General features: G+C 40.8%; 1 protein-coding gene across 3 annotated transcripts in view; it reads right to left on the bottom strand.

Annotated features, from left to right (window-relative positions):
• Positions 1–3047: 3047 nt before the first annotated feature.
• Positions 3048–22592, bottom strand: part of CDH7 (cadherin 7) — a 150989-nt gene continuing 131444 nt past the window's right edge. For all 3 annotated transcript variants that reach the window (XM_077352839.1, XM_077352840.1, XM_077352841.1), the window contains exons 11-12: positions 21000–21251; positions 3048–6727 (exon numbers count right to left, since the gene is read on the bottom strand). In XM_077352839.1, coding sequence (XP_077208954.1) covers positions 6234–6727; positions 21000–21251 — 746 coding nt within the window. In that variant the 3' untranslated portion in view covers positions 3048–6233. The remainder of the gene's footprint in view (positions 6728–20999; positions 21252–22592) is intronic.

Below are 22592 nucleotides of genomic sequence, written 5' to 3'. Positions count from 1 at the left end.
CAATGTGAAATGGTTTGGGAAGAGGCTGCCCAACCTTCATGGGAGCCTACAAAGCAGACCAGCAGGTTATCTTCTTTCCACAAGGATGTGGTATGCAGTCTAAATAAAAGAGCAGTGAACTGCTAATGTATAACGTGTGCAGGGCTTATTCTTTGTGCAAAACAGGAAAGGGGAAAAACACTGGTGGGACTATGTCCCAGGAAACATGAAAGGAAGGTAAAACTTTGAGGAGGAAATCTAAACTATGGTGGAGAACTACCTTACATTGGTGATACCTGATAAAGGGTAGGTAGACCATACGGCCCTATTTTCTCCTGCCCTTTGGATGGACTTGCTAGAAGGAATGCTTCCTTACAGGAAAGGGTGTCACTCAAGCATTGGAGGTAGCCGTTGTGGCCATCCAACTGGGTCATTTTTAGGACACGTTTGACACATTTTTAAATAGAGTCACAGCTCTGTATTAAAATTGTTGAGGAAAGACCTGTAAATAGCAGAAGAGAGTAAAGATGTGTAATCTCCATTGTAGCAAAGAAAGAACTAAGGGAAGGAATACTCGCTCTACCTTGCTACATCAGCTGGATGAGAAGGACATGACCCATGAAAGGAGGGAGCTGAGTGCTCTGAACATTACAGAGAGCTTTGAAAAATATCTCCATGGTAGACCCTGGCAAGGGCAGTCCCACATATGCCTGTACAGAACCCACAAAGATGAAAGATCTGATTTACCAAACTCTTTCTCAATGCCTCTAATAGCAGTTTCATGATTTCCCTCTTGGCTGCATTTTTCTGTGATCAAAGAACAACTAGTTTTCTCTTCAGACTACCTCATCAATATATTGTTCTATTTCAGGAATGACTAAAATAAACAAATAAACAACAATTTAGGAAAAGCAAAAGCAGTAAAACGTAAGACTGATAATTCTAGATTCAAATGAGTAGCCGTGTTGGTCTGAAGTAGCACAATAAAATCAGAGTCCAGTAGCACCTTTAAGACAAACAAAGATTTATTCAGGGAAGAGCTTTTGAGTGCAAGCACTCTTTGTCAGGCTAAGAACTGACCATCATAACAGTAAGAATATATAAGCAAAAGTTAATCTTGTTACATTACTTTTGCTTATATATTCCTACTGTTATGATGGTCAGTTCTTAGTCTGATGAAGAGTGCTTGCACTCAAAAGCCTTGAATAAATCTTTGTTGGTCTTAAAGGTGCTACTGGACTCTGATTTTACTGATAATTCTAGTCAGTCCTGAATGATTTAATGTGTCTTCACTGTCTGGTTTGAGAACACACTTGGTCCAAATCAAAGAGTAGTTAGTCTCAATGGAAGGACAACCTATAATTACATCTGGGAGTGCATAGCAAGAATGTAATAAATGCCAGGGTGTGTAGAAAATTTGGTGCTTGACCTGATTCACTTTTGCTACTTCTACATCTTTCCTCCTCTTGTTAAATACCCAGAGAAAGAACACACTATAAATGGATAATGAAGACCCCACGTTACAAGCAATTAACCTCAAAGGTTCTTAATTTTGGCTTTGCTGAGCACCTGTAAGTTATTAACAATGTCTGTTAATGTCTCTGCTTAAACTGAAAGTGTGATCATTTGAACAAAAACTGAAAGCATGATAATTTGAACAAAAAAGAAATTGGAAATGGATCTTTCATATCCTTTTTTGCACTTGTGTTATATAACACTCATCACACTGAAAGCTTTGTAAGAAGAGCCCTGGCAGATCAGACCAGTGGTTCATGTAGTTCAACATCCTGTTTTCCATAGTGGCCACTGACCAGCAGTTAACCTAGAGGGTCAACACAGAAGGTAGAGAGGCCAAGGTCTTCCTCTGATATTGCCTCCTTGCACCTGGTTTCAGAAATTTGTTAACCTTGGAATGGGAAAGTTCCCATCCAGTTACCATGGCTACTAGCCACTGATGGAGCTATCTGACATGGATCCGTTTCTCTTCTTCTTGCTAGTGATGGCATATAGGACTAGGGAAACCTGAGGTGATTTCATTGTGTTATTGGGTGCTGCAGGGAAATAATTAGACTGGTGGGGACTTCATGTTCATTGAGTAGACATGCATCGAATCCTGCTGTAGCTTTGTAATCCTATGCTGGTATTAAGATTTATGCACCCTACAGAGTTAACTTTAGACTTGCTTAGGAGAATAGTGCAGTATTCATTGAAGAAGAAGAAGAGTTGGTTCTTATATGCCACTTTTCCCTACCCAAAGGAGGCTCAAAGTGGCTTACAATCACCTTCCCATTCCTCTCTCCACAACAGACACCCTGTGGGGTGGGTGAGGCTGAGAGAGCCCTGATATTACTGCTCAGTCAGAACAGCTTTATCAGTGCCATGGCGAGCCCAAGGTCACCCAGCTGGTTGCATTTGGGGGAGTGCAGAATCGAACCTGGCATGCCAGATTAGAAGTCCACACCCCTAACCACTACACCAAACTGGCTCTTGAATTGCCTGTCACATAATTTAAATGGTTCCTAAAGGATATTATACATTAGAAACATAATGAGTAAATCAGCACATCTGGATAGCTGTTTGCAATATCTATATAACAAAATGGAAGTATAGTCGCTTGTCTAGGGAAGCTCTCAGCTTGTGAAGGTGGGGGTGGGTTCTACCTCCAGAAGAATCTTGCATTTCTTGTGTTTAGGTCCATGTTCTTACTTCATCAACGTCATTTATTAGTATCATATGATTTAGTCTACACCTTTCATTTGCTGGAGTCAACATAACAATAATTCCAACCAATGATTATTTCTCCTTCTCTACAAAATTTAATTCTTGGCTGTTATAAGATTTGTGGGACAATCTTTAAAATACCAGTCACACATGATGCAATCCACCAGGGCTGAAAAAGACATGCAATCTTGAACATGGAAGAGATTCCTGTGCACTTCTGAAAAGCTACATTTCTAGAGTGGAATTAAACAGTGGACTGATATGGTGGATTGGCTCCTCTTGAATAGTTGTGATTGGAAGTTGAAACATGGAATAATTTAAATGTTAATGATAACAAGACACACAAGTTAATGCTCGAAATATTTTATAAAAAAAGATGTTACACAGTTTTATTTAAAAAAGAGAGATATTTGCACATTACAGTTTTTTCTCCTTTGAGAGATATCTGCTTGGATCAGCACAGTCTGTAGCTAAATGTAGATATATGGAGAGGACTGACATTCATCAAAGGACTTGCTCATGCCCTTATAGGATTTTTGATGTCATTCTTTTGAGCAGCAAACCGCAAAGTCATATCACAAATTATTTTCGAATGTTTTCCCAGTTTCAGAAAAGGATTGCCAGGTGACATGATAGACTGAAGTTTGAGAAACACAAACCATAAGCTCTGTCAGGTATGAAGAACTAGTTGTGTCATTCTTCAGATCCCAGTCCTGAACTGTAATGTTTTTCTGGGACCAGACAGTTTTCTTTGAAACCTCTTTCAGTAGCAGCTGCATAACTCTGGCAGCTTGATGTTACTCAGTTTCATACACGTGACATTTTTAAATTGCATTTTTCCACATATGTGACTAAATGGGCAATACCACTGAGTTTTATTACAAAATCAGTCTTTCACACACGTACACATACAACTTGAAGCAAATCTGCCAAATCACAAAACAATAACTGTCAACAAAAAAGCTATTGAAGATTAATAACTGTGTTGTGCATTATTTAATTTTTTTAATGAAACTGAAGGCCACTTTCATATAGTTTGCTGATAATGCGGAGCTGCAAGAATTAGAGATTTAAGGAAATTTCGTTCTCACTTGTGTTACAGTTCTAGTAAAGGTGTTTTTTTCCTCCCATAAGAGCCCTCCCCTTTTCCTTACAAAAGATCTTTTTAGAGAAAGCATAACCTCCTCAAGTCTGGATTCTGAAAGCTTCCCTCTGGTGGTATCAGCAGTTGGTAGGGAAAACACAAGCTTCCTTCTAACACCTCTCCAAGTCTAGTGTATAGGTATATATTTGCTCATTAATTAAACATAAATGTATTCCAAAAAATCCATCTATGCAACTGAGAAACTGTGTTGGTTGATAATCTTCAGACATGAAGGAAAAACACTCAAAATGTTAAAGAACTGTTCTCCTCTTTAAAGCCCTTACTGGCTTTAAAGCACACAGAGAGCTCATTGGCTCTTTATTGACATGCTGATTTGCTTACCTAGGACAACAGCAAATTTGTCCAACCAATTTACTTTGTGATTGTTACAAAAGTTCAGGAAGACTCGTTATTTGCTTCCTAATTTTGGGAGGCTCACTGTTCTATGGAGAACCCTGCTCTATTGACAGGGCTGATTTAAAATATGCCCAGGCCCTGTCAAATTTAAGAGGCACCATAGAATTACCCTCAAAATGCTAATTTAATTTTGGAGGGTGAGAGATTGCATTTGGAAGCCACTCATAATTTGGGGTCCTAAACTTTATCTTACTTAGCTTGTGTATAAATCCAGCTCTGTCTATGGAGTCCCTTCCTATTCTTTAGGTCCTATTCCTGCAAACAAGTTCAAGGACTATTTTCTTATGTAGCCACTGCATGGGTTGTAAGCCCAAGTATGTGGGATAATGTTTTCAGGACTGGGACCTTATTTAGGAATTCAACAACCAATCTTTAGCGAGACAGAAGAAAAATCGAAGAAAATAGGAACAGACTATTAAAATAAAGTACTATTCTACTTGAGTACATGTCTTATCTGCTAGTAATAAATCAGGACAGCTAAAATATAAATATTGCCTGAATCATAAAAACTTGTCATAGTCTACGAAAACCTACTTCAAAAATCCAACATTATTTTAACTGACTGCAATCATCTTTCTAGTTTGGCACACCTGAACCAGTGCAGAGATGACGTGTTATGAAGTTAACTCCCTAGGGAAAAATACTTATGAGCATTAGGAAGGATCTGAAGATGGATTCTGGTGCTAATCATATCACGCTGCTTAACATATGAAAGAAATGTAAAAGAGTCTTTTGCCAGGATTCCTTGGCAGCAAAAGAGGTAGGGAACTTGATGGAAGGAGAAGTCTTGTTTAAATTGCTGGAACACACAGAATGGATGACCTTGAAAACTACAACTTGCCTTACAGGCTACCTCTGTAGTGTCCTTTTGAAAATGCAAAGTAAAAAACATTTAATTCAAATCTCTGTCAGACGTAGTAATGGCTCAGAAGAACAATGGCAGTGGTGTGTCCTTGTAGTGGTGTTCCTCTCTGGGAGATGAACAACAGGCTCAATTGCTTCATTGTAATTTCTCTATTTCCATGCTTCATTTCCTTCATGTAGCTGAGACTGGAGGAAAAAAAACAGCATGTTCTCAAGCATCTAATACCATGATGCAGTATAATAAACCTGAATACAGCGGAGATTGGAACTCCAGAATAAACGTACTTTTACATGTCAACATTTTATTTAAAAACAAAGCAAAAAGAAAGGGATATGTCTCCTGTACTAATCAGAAGATATAATTAACAAAACAATACATAGATAGCAACTTCCCCCCCATACCTACAAAGGCATCACAACACTGCGAAAATTACTTCCCAGCTAATTGCCTGATATGGCCTGGAAACAATTTTGATAAGGCAATAGCCTGTGTTGCAAGTTTTCACCATAAGAGCTCAAACTATTTTCAGAATTACCCAGATATTAACAGAGGCTTTTGGACTAAATAGCTTTTCAATCAACTTTTTAAACAAGTCATTGTGAGGGATATTTCAGAGCCAGTAAACTGCATGCAGCACTGTAAATAAAATACTTACTTTGCATCAGCGGTATACAATATATTGTAATACTGTGTGGTAGATTTCCCCCCACTCCTTACTCCCTTTATCTCCACTAAGCAGAGACTCTGCAGTGTAGCCTTGGCAATAATGTGAAGGCATCTATAGGGTATCCTTGGCTCATTGAGGTCACAGAGCGCTACATACTCTTAGAGGTTAGTTGCCTCTGCAGGTATATGAGTGCTGCTATCTATTTGCACATGGCCAAGCATCTTAAAACATTACCAAAAATACCACTGGATGCTCAGAATCTGTGTGTTCAGTGCAGTCCCTAGGACAAAGTTCTAATGAAGATATGCTTCACCAAGGCAAAAAACCAAACCAAACCCAAAAAGGTTAAAAATGGAGAAATATTTACAGGTGTTCATAGTCAGAATACTGAGTTTTTATTTTCTTTTTCTTTAGTGCATTGTAATAGAAAGGTTTGAAGGCTATGAATACAAATTTTCTGGTCCGGTTCCATACATATCTGCAAGTCGTTTAAAACGAGGCCCCCAGTCACTGAGGTAATCGTAATTCTGATCAGAGTTTGAACTGATAGAATCTAAAGAGCTGAGTGACTCAGCCACGGAACCATTTCCCTCAAATGCATATGTCTGCAGGGAATCATAAGGGGGTGCGCAAGGATCCACATCAGCTTCTTTTAGTCTCTCCCAAATAAATTCTCTGAAAATGACGTTATCTGGAATGCTTTTAAACGATGGTCTACTCAAGAACTGGATCTCCGGAGTCACATCCCTCCTGGTCTTGGTGTCTCGGATGATGTTTAGGTTCCTCAAGGCAGCCATATCAAAGGCTTCGGTGTCTTCTTCTCCACCTCCCTCGTCATCATATCTGACTATATTTTCCCTGATATCTCTCTCTTCATCGAAAACAAGGGGCTCTTTTTTCCGCCTTCTCATTGTAACAATCAGCAGGACAAGCACTGTAATGCATGAAGGAATATTTTAAGCAAGTATGAATTATTATTATTGAACCCCTACTTACAATGAAGCTATTTTAAAACACAGGCATGATAGAAACCTTTTGCCAATGTGGTGGTCACATGACTTGATTTTTAAAATTGGCTAACAGGTTCCAAAATGTCTTTTAGACCAAGAGCGTTTAGACATTAAAGAATCTATTACACCCTCCACCTGATTTAATGTCTTTATATTTAATTCTGTATCCTACACTGGCTGCTGAAACATAAATTTTAAGAGCCAATTCGGGATGAATATTACAACCTCACAGCCATGAAATAAAAAGAGACCTTTTTCTGAACTCTTAATTGCCCAAGTGATAAAAAGCACATTCATAAACATACCACATGTAATTTAACTGTCACAGTTTGGAAAGTGACTCCATTATTGTAGTATATGACCATAAGCTGTCTGATAAAGTATCCAATCTTTGATTGGGAAATTCGGAGTTGTTAAGTAATATCTAGCATAAGTCTTGGCTTGTACATTAAAAGCATTTCTCTAATAGATAACACTTTTCTGTGATGTGTGAAGTACTGCACCGTGTACCTGTGAATTATATCTAATGAGAACTGGAAATGCTGTTGGAGTTTATTAGATCAGCTCATGACAGTACAGGACAATAATTTTGAAATTTCTATACTTAGAGAATTTCTCGTTAGCTTTAGTGCTAAGATGAATATTTGGAAAGCCAACCAACAATATGCAGAATTATACATTTCCAATAATCTGGGACTGGTTTTGTACAAAAATAAAATCTGAGTTCCATGATTCATATTTCAAATTACATATACACAAAACTTTGAATAAGCCATACCTTTTAAAAACAAATAGGTCAATTTATCAATGAATGCATACAGAAATAGCTGTAACCCCATTAGGTAAATTAAGTAAATATTGCTAATACATTTTGTAGTGGAACAGAAGCAGGAAAATGGAGAAACTAAAAAGCATAACAACAGAGATGAAATGATTGTTTACCTATAGTCAATAACTAGACCTGGATAGCCTAGGCTAGCCCAGTCTCTATCCAATCTCAGAAGCTAAATTAGCTCTGGTTGGTATCTGGATGGGAGACCACCAAGGAATCACAGAACCAAACAATGAACTCACCTGAAGGTTTCTTCTGTTTCAAAGTGGCAAAGTCATCTATAATGGTTAGGTCATGCCTCTGCTTGCTCAGGTAGAGCAATTCAAATGCAATTCAATCAATCTTTATTTATGGTCATTTAGACCAAAATTTTAGATGCACTAACATACAATAGCAGTTTGTAAAAGGGAAGGTAATACATTAAAAGGTTAAAAATGCATCAACAATAAAACTTAAAAACTTCTCCAGCATAAAAGTCAACGTTTAAAAGCATTAAATACTGTTGACTATTTTACAAGGATAAAATGATCCATAAAAGCAATAAAACTATTAAAGCTGTTAAAATACAAAACAAAAACAAGATTAAGAGACGTACCATAAAAGCTACTAACCAAAAAACATAAGTTCTGTGGACCTATTGGCAAGACTATAATGGCTATACATCAGTGACCCAATCTTTCCTAGTTCTTAAAGCTAGTTCTTGTAAGCCGTGACTTCTTTGAGTACTAAAAAGGTCCAAATGCAATTGTTTGCAGCCACCTAATTAGTGACCAGAGCCAGAGTTCTTTCCAAGACCTGGTGCATACATTCTGTGTATCAAGCTATAGTTGATGGTCTAGGGACCAGGTCTCACTTGGTTGTTCTTGACCCCTATGCCTAGATAGAATGGCATTATCTCTCTTTTGATCCTTTTTGTGTGTGTCCTGAGGAATGCAATTTATCCCTTGGGTGGGATGTGAAAGACTTCACCCTACTGAGGAGAAAAAGCCTTCAAATGAGTGCAATGTGCTGAATTGAACCCGGCATGCCAGATTAGAACTATGCACTCCTAACCACTATACCAAGCTGGCTTCCATACAGGAAGGCTATTCATATATGGGACCAGGCCTTTTTTGGTAGCCCATTTCATGAAGGTGTTCCAAGTATGATCATAGATGTGCCTGGTAGATGGTCTCCTGGCCTGACTCATGATGCCCAGCATCTCAGTGGAGAAGCCATAGAGATCTCCGCTAAACTTCCAAGCTACCCGCCACAGCCACTCCAGGTCTGGGTGCTGAACTGGCTCTTGAAGTAGAAGGTACTTCCTGTTTGGTAATGACCCTGGGTACACCAATTATATTCAGATCAATTCTGAGAACCATGGCGGTCTGGGTCAACATGGCACACCACTGATCACGGTGGCCTTTTCCTGCTAAATTCTGTGTAACAATTTGCTTATTAGGGAAAGTGATGGGAAGGCATACAGGAGACCTCATGGCCATGGGCAACTGAGAGCATAGTAGAAACGTTTCAGGAACATCAGTGTTTGCACATTTTGTGATGTTGCCAGGAGGTCCATTACTGGAGAGCCAAACCTGGCTGTGACCTGGGTGAAGATCTCCTGATTCAAGCACCATTCCCCTGGGTCAAGGTCTTGTCTGCTGAGCCAGTCTCCCTGTTGGTTTGCAAGGCACCTCAGGTGTTCAGCCCTGAGGCTGGCTAGGTTCTTTTCTTAATTGCAGAAGGAGGCATGCTTTGAGGTACAGTGAGTGCGACCTCGTTCTGCCTTGACTGCTGTGTGCCTTTGTGGTCATATTACCAGTGGCTACCTGAACATGTGCATTACAAAGTATTGGCTGGAAGTATTGGAGAGCCAGCCACACTGCATAAAGTTTCAGCCAGTTGATGTTGCGTAATTGTTCTTGCTGGGTCCATCTTCCTTGAGATGTTTGTCCTTCGCAGTGAGCTTCCCAGCCCCTCTGGTTTGCATCCATTGTGACCATGATCTACTTTGGTTGAGTGAACTGTGTGCCTCTTTGGAGATTTGGGGAAAGAGCCCACCATAGGAGGTCTTCCTGGATGGATGTGGATAGCACCATATTCTTATCTCGTCGTTTTGCGATGACCCACTGGAATGGTAGAAGCATCCACTGCAACAGTCTCAAGTGAAAGGTGCCCATGGTGCCATGCATATGGTGGATGAACCTATGAACTGCCATGAGGTGCAAGACTGACTGTCCTGCTTGCCACTATCTCTGTTACTAGCTCTATCCGTTTTTTCTTTTTGTTGTCTGGGAGAAACTCCTTTGTCAGGTGTGTGCACAGTCTTGTCCCTGATACACAATATCTGATATGGGTATCAGGTGTCTCTTGCCTTTGTTGATCAAGAAGTCATGGGCCTGTAGGAACATGATGGTGCCTGTAGGAACAGGCCTGTAGGAATGCTATCCTCTGATCCCTGGTCCTCAGCAACAGGTTGTCTAAATAAAGGTAGATGTGATTTCCACCTTGGCGTAGTCTTGCCCCCATGACCTTGGTGAAGACCCTGGGGGCAGACAACAGTTCAAAGGGCAGAGAATCCACCAATGGCAGAACTGAAGGTACTTTTTGGAGTGCCTCCATCAATGACAGAACGGAAGGTACCGAAGGTACTTTCTGGAGTGCCTCCATCAATGACAGAACTGAAGGTAATTTCTGGAGTCCTGGTGGATTCGTATATGAAGATAAGCCTCCCAAAGATCTAGCGATGTCAACATATCTTCCCATTTTAGGATCTGAAGAAAATGTTGCAGGGACTCCTTTCTGAATTTTCTTTTTCTTGCCCACTGATTGAGGCCTCTGCGATTCAGGACTGCTCACCATGAAAAGAACTGAGTAAGACTTCTTAGAACCTTTGATCGGGTGGCACGTCACTGATGGCTCTGATGTCTGCCAGATGTTGGATAGTTTGAGTCAAAAGTAGTTTTCTGTTTGATGACTTGGGAATGGGAGACTGGACCAAGTGGTTCAGAGGTTTCGAGTGAGTGCTATCTCTCCAAAATGATGCCCAGCACCCATTTGTCTGTCATGGAGTGTCTCCATGCTTCCTGAAAGAAGTGGAGCCTGCCCCCTGCAAGAGAGACAGGCAGTGTGTTTCCTGGCTTGCTGATCTTTGTCCTGTCTGTAGGATTGGGGTTTCCAGGTAGTGAACTTTTGAAGACTGGAAACTTTTGAAGTTTCTGGATCTTCCCGATGGGTGGTAGAGACAAAAGGATTGCTGCCTATATTTGGCATCCTTGTTTTGATTGGAACTTGAGGTGGCAATCATGGCCTTTTTCTTCTCCTTTGTCTCTATTAAGACTTTCTCCAAGTTGGATTCACCCAATAGAGGTTGGCCAAAAAAATCTCTAGTAAACTTGGACAGTGCTGCCAAAGCTCTAATCACCATAGAAGATGCCTCATAATTTTTCTTGAGCGCATATTTGATTCTCTTTTCACCAGGTAGGTGGCTACAAAAATTTGCATTTGAATTGCCCTACCTGAGCAAGCAGAGGCATGACTTAACTACTCTGGATGACTTCATCCCCACTGAAGAAGAATCATAGAGTTGGAAGGGGCCATACAGGGCATCTAGCTCGATGCAGGATCAGCATAAGGAAGTTAAGGGTTGCTATGTAGAAGCAAGCAATGGCAGATCACATCTGTTCTTCTCGTACCTTGAAAACCCTACAGGCTTACTATAAGGCAGTTGCAATTTGATGGCACTTGCCATTAATAATAAGTGAATGTGACTGTTGTTGCTGATACTTACATATGATACATATGGCTGATTAGTAGCAATTCAAGCCTAGAATGCAGCTAATAATGCTACTTCACTGGAACAAACAAAACCTATTTCCCACAGGTGGCTCCACCATGTGGATCAAAACATTTATTTAATAGGTCCACCAATAGCTTTGCTAGATATTTCTGTAAACCTGTAAACCTGTAAATTTCTGTAAACCCCTAAGATTTCTGGAAAAACTTAATATATAGAGAGAACAGTAAGACTCGGCTTAAGACCCACATTCACAAAATGAAGCTTTTCTCATGTTGATTAGTTTTTGTCCACTCTGGGGTGGTATTACAGCCACATTATTGAATAGTTATATCTCCTCGATACTTGAGTGCAAATGTGCTTTCACACCATGACGTGTTTGGCAGATTTCACTAGGGGACTTAAATACTTGCTAATAAGTGCAAAATATATGAAACTCAGTAGATCTGTCTGCCTAGAGGTACAATAAAAATCAAGATAAAACAAATGTTTTATGTGGGTATGCCTTGCACAGCCCACGATTGCTCGAAGCCAAGAAAAATATGAAGTGTTTGAAAGGTTAAACATTTTAGCATTTAAATGGCTTTAAGAGAATATTAATTTCTAATCGCTCCAACTGTTCCTGAACAATGATTTTTAACCTCTACGTGAATAAATGCTGCTTTAGCAGCTTTACAAGAGCCATGGCAATGTCTGCGCAACCAGTTAGTGGAAATTCCACTGCAAGAACAGTCGGGTTTGAATGGGAGCTATTTTTATCCAGGCTTTTTAAAAATCTCATTTTTGAAACAAGGCAGTAATTAGTGTCTGGCTGAATGGCCAGGAAGGCTAATATTCAGGATTGTTCATTAGACTTACTGATAATGAACACTTGCAACCTTTTAGAACAGAAAATCAGCCACTGATACCAATTAACCCACTGCCACATAGTCAAGTCTCCTGGTACTTGAGATTCTAAAAGAGCTGAGTGAAAACGTGAGTAGTCCAAGGTCACCCAGTGCACTAAATGGCTAAGTGGAGATTTGAACTTGGGTATCCCTGTGGCATTGATAAAACCTCTACTTGTGGAGGCTGATCTGGGATGCTTCCCCCACCACTTATGCTAATCATCAGGAATAATGATACCCCACTTCCTTTAGATGGGCAGTCCCTTTTCTTCTGTTTCTCTGTTTGTCCCATTCAGTTGTTTAAATGTATATAGATATAAACTGGCTCAACCTATGGAACTGAGGAACCAACCAAAAATCCTTCATTTCTATATACCTGATAAAGGCATATGAAAGGCTGATGTTAATGCAAAACAAACTGTTTTATTTGACTTCTATGGGGAAACTGGGGTAGGTATCACGTTTTAAGTTGGCCAGTGAACAAACAATAGGAATGAGGTAACTATGTATAATTATAGTTTGTCACAATAAAGTAACAGTTTAGTAATATTGACAGTTCCTTAAAACTGTGAAGAGAGATTACCAGTCACTCACTTCTTAGGCAGGCACAGACTGTTTACGCACTGGGAACTTCACTGCCCCAGCTCCCGTACAGGAGCAAAAATCCTGGCCGGATGAGGTGCACCAGGCCAAATGCTCCCACATGTGGGTGCAGGAAGAGGTGGGGCAACCTGCCATGACTAAAACTCCAGCCTGCAACCCAGCATGAAACCTCCAGTGCATAAACGGTCACACAGAAAACTTACTTGTTACACAACCCTGAGGATCAGATAACTTCCAATTTTCCTTTTCAACCAATTTACAGGGGTCACCTCCATTTGCTAGGAGCTATTTCCCTTAGGGAAGGACTATTTGTTCCATTTCCCAAAGTCAGGATCCTCTCTTGATCCTTGATTCTGCTTAACTTCTTAACTGAACTGCCATTCTCAATTGTTAGTCTTAATTGAAAATCTCAACTGTAGAATTCCATTGGAACTCTGTCAATCAAGGTCCTCAGACTATGCTGACATTAACCATTCAATGCCTGTTACATAATGAGAAGAAGATTAATAGAAAAGACAATAATACTAAAAAAAGTTGAAAGAAGCAGGAAAGGAAGAATACTCAATATGAGATGGATTGCAGCTGAAGTGACCATAAGATCAGCTAGGAGCCCAAAAATCAGGATTAGGTTCATGCCCACTTGCCGTAGCATGGATAAATCTGAGAAATCAAGTCTTGGAGCATGTAATGTCAAATTTTCTTTAGATTTATAGTCTGCTTTAAACCTTAAGATTTCTAAAAGCAACAATTTTAATTATTTATTTATAATTAAATTTATAGCTAGGTCATCCCACAGTGGGCTCATGTGGTGGCTAAAAATAATCTTGTGGATCTGTAAGATTTAAAGTCAGTCTATACATTATGCAGAATATGACAATGGACAGGCACGGGTCCTGGTCTATAGTCCAACACCAGTAGATGCTAAAGGTGGTGACATGTTTTGTAAACTCATGTCCACATTGTGTTTTCATGGCTATTTGTATCAGATCCCGGTAGTAATCAGCTGTTCTGGAATCATTTACAATCCCAGGCCCCTTCAGTCCATTGATGGATCAGCTCATTTTAATTTTATTTAGATATTTATACCCTGCCATTCTCTACAACAGGATGCCATTCTACTGTGCTGCATTGTATCTTCACAACGATACCGGAGGAGCTACAATAGGCAGCAGAAAAATTAATACAGCTGTGTTGACCATGTAAGGAGAAAATTCTAGGATTCTAGCACTTATACAAACCTAAACAATCTAGAACTGTTCTACTGCTTGTAACACATAAGGGCTGAGATAGTACAGGTTAAGACCAATGATCAGGACCCTAGGATCCATGATGGAAGTTGAATCAGATTAAGAATAAGATTGATTCTAAAACAATATCATAGTCATTTACTACATATAAAGTGGTGGAGCATGGACAAGGTACTCAATTGCCTAGTACCATCACCGATGGTTAGAGATATTCGATTGTTCTAACATATATGCCTGGATTTATTAGCATATTGGGTATTTTAGTCACCGCCCCGCTTCTTTCATCAATGAGTGCGATGAGTGAATCTGGATTAGTGCATCACTCTTAACTGCTGTATTATATTGGTTCTTTCTGGTTTGAGGAATTCAGTGGTTGGATAGGGACAAAAATGAAATGTACAAGGAAGGACTTTGTAATGGCATGAGAAAGCAGCAAGCACAATGCAAGTTCAGATGTGAAATGACCTTGATCACTCATATTACTTAAAGAGAGGACAAGCAACTCATGCATTTTATTATGTAGTATTTTACTGCTCATACAACTAAATCAGTTTGTTGAGCTCCTGTGTTTTGTGGTCTAGATAAATAAAGCCAAATTCAAAATATATTGCCATAGATCTGAACTTCTGATGCCACTTTGGACACAACACTTATTTAGAAATTTGCACTTTGGTACACAAAACTGCTGTTTACAAGCAGATGCATTTGTTTATTCTTTATTCCTCATGGAAGCTAGTTTTCAGTGAGCCCCATGACAGTGTGGTTTTTAATTACTAACCATTTGCCACTATTTATTTCCTGCATATTAAAAGACCTCCTCAGAAGGGAAGCATCACTTGCTAAGGTCTGGAAACGGAGCTGATCGTTGCTTGAAGAAGTACTTTTCAACCTGAGAATCTGAAACTATTGTGCTTGCTAGTTAATTTACAAAAAGAGTCCCCCTGCTCTGAGAATGGAAAACATTTCCTGCAGATGAAGGCCAGAAGCCCATGCCATGGCTAATTGTTCTGTCTAAGCATACATATTTATGGGCTTCTGCCTTATGTGCACTTTCAACACAACTTACTTTAGGCTAATAAAATCAGAGTTCAGTAGCACCTTTAAGACCAAAAAAGATTTAATCAATGCATGAGCTTTCGAGTGCAAGCACTATGGAAGAGTGCTTGCACTCGAAAGCTCATGCCATGAATAAATCTTTGTTGGTCTTAAAGGTGCTACTGGACTCCGATTTTATTGAGCTACTTCAGACCAACACGGCTACCCATTTGAATCTCACTTTAAACTAAATGTCAATGGGATGGGACTGCAACACATCTTTCTGAACTATAGTCTGATATGAGGAATAAACCCATTTGGACATATCACACTGAAAATGTGTAGGCTCCCCAGCATGCTCCACATCTTGTCAATTATTAGTATTCTGCTAATTGAAGCTGATTTAGAATTCCCAGCTAACCTAACCACAGACAAATCTGGGTTGAAAGTTGTTTTTCAGCTACACAGGGGAACTATGGAATATTTGTAACACAAACAGATTTAATATGTGAACTGTAAAAGCTGTGTTTTTTTTGGGGGGGGGGGGCAGTTTTAACAGCCTAAGAGTCTGTGTGGAGATTTTAGCCTTTACATTTACCATTCCTCTCCATAGTAGAGCCTTTTTCTGAATAAAACACACTGCCCTCTGAGTCTTGCTGGAATCTCTGCCTATCTTTCTCTCTGTTCCTATGCATGCAAATCCCAGGAGGGCTTAACTGGAGTCCTGAACTCCTAGTTGACAACTCTGTCAAATTTGACAAGTCCAGTTAAATGAAAGAATTTGGTGCAGCTACTGTTAGACACATTGAGTTCTCTCCCCATGTTCTACTTGTGAACTTTTCTCAATATCTGATTGTTAATAAACAGTATTAAGATAGCAAAAAAATAATATAAGAAAGGGGGCTTTCTACTACCATGCTTTGTGTAAGTAATAAAGAACTTTATGCTTGTCAATTTTATGTGTTAAGCAGAAGGTTTTGGCCACTATCCAGAGAAGAAATGACTGTGCTTAAGCCTACTGATTTCAACGGATTTAAGTAGCCCTAATCTGTAGGCTTCACCTCCCCATAGGTGGAAATTGAGGAGAAAGGAGCAAGCACGCTGGAGCCCAGCAATACAATCCAGATTCAAATGTATTATCATCAGAAAATGGAAGTGTGGAAAGTGATTACTTCAGATAAGAAATGGTGGGAAGGCCAACAATAGATTACATATAATAAAATGGATATGCACCATATAACAAATACATCACTTCATGAACAGTGGTCTCATTTTGCTGCTGAGCAATTCAGAGTAGAGCACCATTAGATTGTGAATCTATGACAGAGAACTCTTAAGTAGAAATAATAAGTAATATCAATGTGTCTGAGCATATGCAGAATTTTTTACCTTCCACATTAAACAACAATAGCGTCTTTTTTCTACAAAGACATAGCAAAAATTAACATGGGTAGCAGGGAAGATGGATATTCATTGGGCCATTTCGCACGGCTTCAAAATAGCACAATGGTTGTTAATTGGAAACGCTACTAATTTGCCATAACCCACGACGTCGTAGACAATCTGCAACAATCCTGAAACCGACCCGCAAAAAGCGCTTCGTTGTAGCGCTTTCAGGGGAATCCAGAAAAGTGGATTCACCCTCCGGATAGCGATACACTCCTGCAACCAATCTGCAACAGTAGCGCTAAAGACCTGTGCGTTACCATTGTTGCTGGTTCTTCAAAGTCCCTCCCCCTGGCTCTCTCCTCCAAACTTCCGGCGAAGCGATTGCCATTATTTTTTCTCCGAGCGAGCGGGGATAAACGCACCAGCGAGCCTCTTTCTGTTTAGAGGCTTCCCTGGCTTCAGTCCTTCACCTTTAGTCACTAAGCACAAACCACGTAAAAGCCCGTTTGCTGAAATAAAGTCCCTTTATTTTTTACACATAAATTCAGCCGAAAATCGGGCCCGTGAGAGGGGGGGGGGATTTTTTTTTATCACTCGAGGCAGCGTGCCAACGATCATACAATCAAACGACAGCTCACATTAGGCAGCTGGATGGGTCTCTCCGTAGCAACGAATCTACCTAGATTCGTTGCTATGGGTCTGTTTTTTTTTTTTTTAAACCTTTCTTAAAGGGAAAGGGGCTGTTTGGGAGCATGCTAACGGCTGCCCATTGGCTGCTTGACGGCCAGGGGCAGGACGAGCTTGGCAATAGCGCTTCCTTTCTAGCGATTTCTGCCGAGACCGGAAGCCTGTGGGAAACGCTAAAAAACGCAACTGATTCCACTACAAAGGCAGGTATGCATAACGACGAATTCCACTATTTTAAATGGCGATTTTTCATTCCGCAAACAATTTGCAACAAAGATCCCCGTGCGAAAAGGCCCATTGACTTGGCACACCATTCACCATTATTTCCTTCGAACAACTCTTTACAAAAACAGGCTGTTCCTCATAGCCTTCTTCTTTTATTATAGGCAACTTCTCATAATCTATTCTCCCTCCCTCATGATGTTACTAGGGCTTAGCTGCAGATTCTCTTTTCAGTTCCAGGCCCAAGTCCCCAAAATCTGGGAAGAATTAATTGCTCTAGACATGAAAAGGATCTTTTCCTCTCCAAAGTGGAATTGCAAACTCATGCTACCTACTTACTAATAATTCAGGAAATGGTTGCTCCTTAGCACATACTTGCTCAATGTTTTCCATATAAGGACTAAACCCATAGTCTTCTCCCCTTCCACAATCATTCTGAGCCTCCTCCTCTCTCACTTTCATTCATTCTAGCAGAGCAACTAAAAAAACAAAGATTATCTATTCTATTTTGCAGAAACAGGCCATTTTCTTATCCATGGGTCCATCCACGGGTCCACTGGAGTTCTCTCTGCATTTTTCCAGTCTTAGTTATCTGGAGTATGACAAAACAAGCCATCTCATTAGCATTTCATTCTGGCTTTGGGGAGGGAAGTTTGGGGAGTGGGAAATCTATATTCGTAGACCGTTTTGGTAATGGGAAATTCACTGCACCAGCCCTGGGGCAGATGAGGTGCAGTGGGCCAAATGTTCTCCTTTGCAGGAGCAGGAAGAGGTGGGACAGTCTGCTTCAGCTCAAACTCCAGCCTGCAGCCCAAGGTTGACCACAATGTATGGCACTGATAGTGGAGTAGGTGGATCATTGGCTTGATCAAGTAGAGCAGGGGTTGTCAACCTGTGGTCCTACAGATGTTCATGACTACAATTCCCATGAGCCCCTACTGGCATTTGATGGCAGGGGCTCATGGGAATTGTAGTCCATGAACATCTGTAGGACCACAGGTTGACTACCCCTGAAGTAGAGCACTGGCACATTGTCATGTTTTTAATCTCAAGTAAATAAAATTCAAAGGCATGCATATACACCATTCTTTGGTAGATTCTTTGTCATATCTGTCTTAGGCTTCTGCTTTTGATGTCATACACATGTTAGAGGGGGAAAGACCTGTCAGGTTGCATCCAACTTATAGTGACCCTGTAGGTTTTTAAAGAAAGAGATGAATGGAGGTGGTTTTCCACTGCATCCCTCTGCACAGCAGTCCTGATCATCCTTGGTGGTTTTCTACCCAAGTCCTAACCAGGGTTGACTCCAGTTAAATTCCAAGTTCCATCCAAGTCAGGGTATGCTATCACACACACACACAAAAGAATGGGGAGAGGTACCCTGCTGCTCTTTACAACTTGAGATGATTGGAAGATGTTTATTTTCCCAATTGAGGGCTTTGAAAAGTATGACTATACGGGCTGAATCAAGGCAGTTACAGGATACAATAACTCTCTTTTGGATTGTGGCTGTTACCCTTTCTAAACACAACATTCCCGTTCTCCTTTACACCTATAAATTGTAGTTGATTCAAGAGATGTTATTGCTCCTGGCATTGCTTCTCATGTTTCTTGAGAAAGTTTACCTTTGATACTGTGCATCTGAACTACACGAGCTCAAAGAAATAGTCTTGTGGAACTCAGAATACAAAACATCTCTGTTACAAAAATTGTTTTTAAAAAGCAGCCAATAAACACTGCACATTCTTTGGTGTGTGCTTGCTAGAGATAACTGCATTCGCAGCAATCATTTCCTAGAGACAGAAATGATTAAAAATTTATCTCACAGAAACCCAAGGTGCTGGCAATTCTTACATCAACATTACTTGCCCAGATGAGGTCAGACTTGTGCCTGGTCTAAACATTATTTGGCATTAATAACTAAAATAAGATGCCAAGTGATATCAAGATTCTAGCTCAGAACTCTTTACACATGTATTTAGAACAGGTCACACACAGCAATAATTATTTCCTTTCCCTCTAGTTTCAACTGCATTTTTATGCATCAGCTTGATTATTCTAATCTGACCTGGAGAATGGACTCCTGTGCATTTCAGAAGGTATATATACATTCTAGATATTTTGTAATATTCCGGATACTGTAATAAAAGGATATGTTTCTTGTTGTCATAGATATTGGGTTCCAAGTTATTGATTTTTTATTTGCCTCTCACTTTTCTTGTACCAAAAATGCAATTCGAAGCAGAGTACCCTTCTGAGTCAGCAAAAGTTACTGGTGATAGAAAGGTGTCATTTTGCTTAAGAACACACTTTAAGTTTGCTGTGCTGATTAAGGTGGGCATGAACTAGAAAATTCTGGTTTGGTTTAGGATGTTCCCAAACCCTGAACCCTGACAACCCAAGCCCCCAAAACCAAACAGCCCCCAAAACCAAACCAGTATGATCCATTTTGCTTCTCCCTACTTAAAAGCATGGGGAAGCAAAAAGGGATCTGAAATGGCTTGGAGACATTTCTAGCTGACAGCAGAGAGGTGCATGTGACCTGCTGTCAGCCGAAATGGCTGCAAACCATTTCAGCAATCCATTTTGCTCCCTCTCACTTATAATTTGCTTGGAAGCACAAGAAAGTAAAATTCATAGCTGAAACAGCTTGCAGCTATTTTGGGCTGACAGCAAGTATCATGCACCTTTGCTGTCAGACAGAAATAACTGCAAGCCACTTCAGCATGCCTATTTGCCTCCTTCCCTCCCTGAAATCTCTTGCAGTCATTACAGGCCGACTATGGTGAGGTGCATGTGCCCCGTTGTCAGTCCAAATCGTCTGCAAGCCATTTGGGAGATCAATTTCACTTCTGTCTACTTCCAAGCTTGCAGCTATTTCAGCCTTACAATAAGGCATTCATACATCTGCTGTCAGCCTGAAATGGCTTTCTCCTTTGGGAAGGAAGGAGGAGAAAACTGGTAGCTTAAATGTCTCAGAGCCACCCTGCTCAGCTGGTAGGTTTAAATGGCCTGAACCCCAAACCCAACCAGAAAAAAGGGAAATGTTCAGAGAGCACACCCCCTCCCCCTCCCAATGTGAATTTGGGAGAAGGGCACAAACCAGCCAAATTCGTGATGAATCTGAGGTCATGAACTGGTTCATGCCCTTCCGTAGTCCTGATCCCTAGGTCTCTGTGCAATGAACTGTCAGTTTTCATATGTTGCTGTGTCAGTGAGTAAGCCCAAGTGTTACATTGTGAGGCTGATGTTCTTCATTCCTTAACTCTTGCAACAGACACAATGAATTCACATCAAAATATCTGTCATAACAAAAACTAGTTACTATAGACTATTGCTTGATGATGCCTGGTGGAGCCATCTATTGCAGTTAAATGGGTCTAGACCCAGCCAGTACCTCTACAGAAGACCATTTCTGAAACCCTATCTCATGGGTATCCTTAAAGAAAAATAAATAAATAAAAGCAACAACTTTTGTACTTGTTCTGAAGGAAGTGAAACAGAAGTCAAAGGACATACCTAACAAGGTGAGGACACAAGCCAGTATTGCTATTAAAGCTCCTGTGCTAAGCCCGGCTGGCAGGATATAGGCCTCTGCGTTGCATGTTTGAGCAATACCATCAATATCGCAATCACATACTCGGATAGTAAGGGTATTGGTGCTACTGAGCGAAGGAGAGCCACTGTCGACTATGAATATAGGCAAATAGTAAACTGATTGCTCCTGCCTCCGGAATCCATTCCTTCTGGTTATTATGGATGCTGTGTTGTCTAAAGAAGGAAAGAGATAAGAAAAAGACAAACATTAAAAAGAATTGTTCAATAGCTGTTTTAACCCTGCCAGTGTTTGGAGCAAGAGGAAGAAGCTCTACTGCATTTTCTTATGGATGGGGATTAAAATAACACATAAACTCTAATGGAAAGACCCAAGAAAAGATGGATGACAGCAACAGTTAAAGTGCATGCTTCATCTGTTATATTCCACATTGCTGGCCTGGTTTGATGCCTATGCTGACCTAAGATCCTGTACAGGTGGTAGCTGGTAGGCATGTTTTTCTCAGATAACCTCCTAAAGCCATATGTTATCTGCTCCAAACAAATGCTATATGTATCTGTATAGAGTGCTTGCATTATAAGTTATGTTGAGACAGTAGGGAGAGCCTCACACATATTATGTCACTGAGCAGCAGGATCTATTGTCTAGGTGATCACCTGAATTTTCTAAACTGAAGTTTCTAAACTTTCTAAACAAAATCTACATACTTTGAGATGATGATACTGGAACTTTGGTGTTAAGTGTCCAGTGTGCATTTTCATGTACTTAAACCATGTTAATAATTGACCTAACAGTCCATGTTACATAATATACAGAAAACTAAAACATCTGAATGGGACAAAGCAAATTACTTTAATGTGCACAGCTATTTACATAAAGGAATCAGAAATGGGCATGAACCTTAAAAATTCCAGTTCAGTTTGGGGTTCAGGGAAGCCCTCGAACTGAACCCTTAACTGGACCATAATTTCACTGAACTGGCCAGTTTAAATCCCCTTTTCTCCCAGCCACAGCAAGGGGGGAATTGTCTGGGAAGGGTTACATAGCTTTCCCCCACTTCAAAGCCATTTAAACATATCAGTTGACAGGTGGTCCCATCTCATTGTCACATTTAAATGACTGTCATCCATTTCACTGGCCTGTTTAAGAGTGAAACAGATGGTGAAATGTCTCACATCCATTTCAGCCTAATTGGTCCCTTGCCGACAGACTGACTAATTGGGAGGTGCAAAGCGCCTCCCGTACACCCCCCTTCCAGCTCGCCTACCTGCCACCACCCGACGCCATTTCTTCACCGCTATGCGGCCTGGACGGCCGCTGTCTCGCAGCACGCCCTGCAACCGCCAGCTGCCATGGCCCTGCCGCTGCCTCTGCCAAGCCTGGTCCTCGTCCACACTGCCGGGAGCACCCCACAATGCCACCCGCCGCACCGGCCACCGCCCGCTGCCGCGCCTGCAGCCCCGGCCCCTGCCCCATGGCCGTGCGCCCCGCTTGGCCTCCCACCCTCCAGCACCGCCCCCGAGCGCCTCGCCAATGACCGGCCGCTGCCCGCTGCC

The sequence above is a fragment of the Paroedura picta genome, chromosome 9 (genome assembly GCF_049243985.1).
Source record: "Paroedura picta isolate Pp20150507F chromosome 9, Ppicta_v3.0, whole genome shotgun sequence".
Lineage (NCBI taxonomy): Eukaryota > Metazoa > Chordata > Lepidosauria > Squamata > Gekkonidae > Paroedura > Paroedura picta.
The sequence above is the reverse complement of the archived record's forward strand: the minus strand, read 5'-3'. Positions and strand labels throughout refer to the sequence as shown.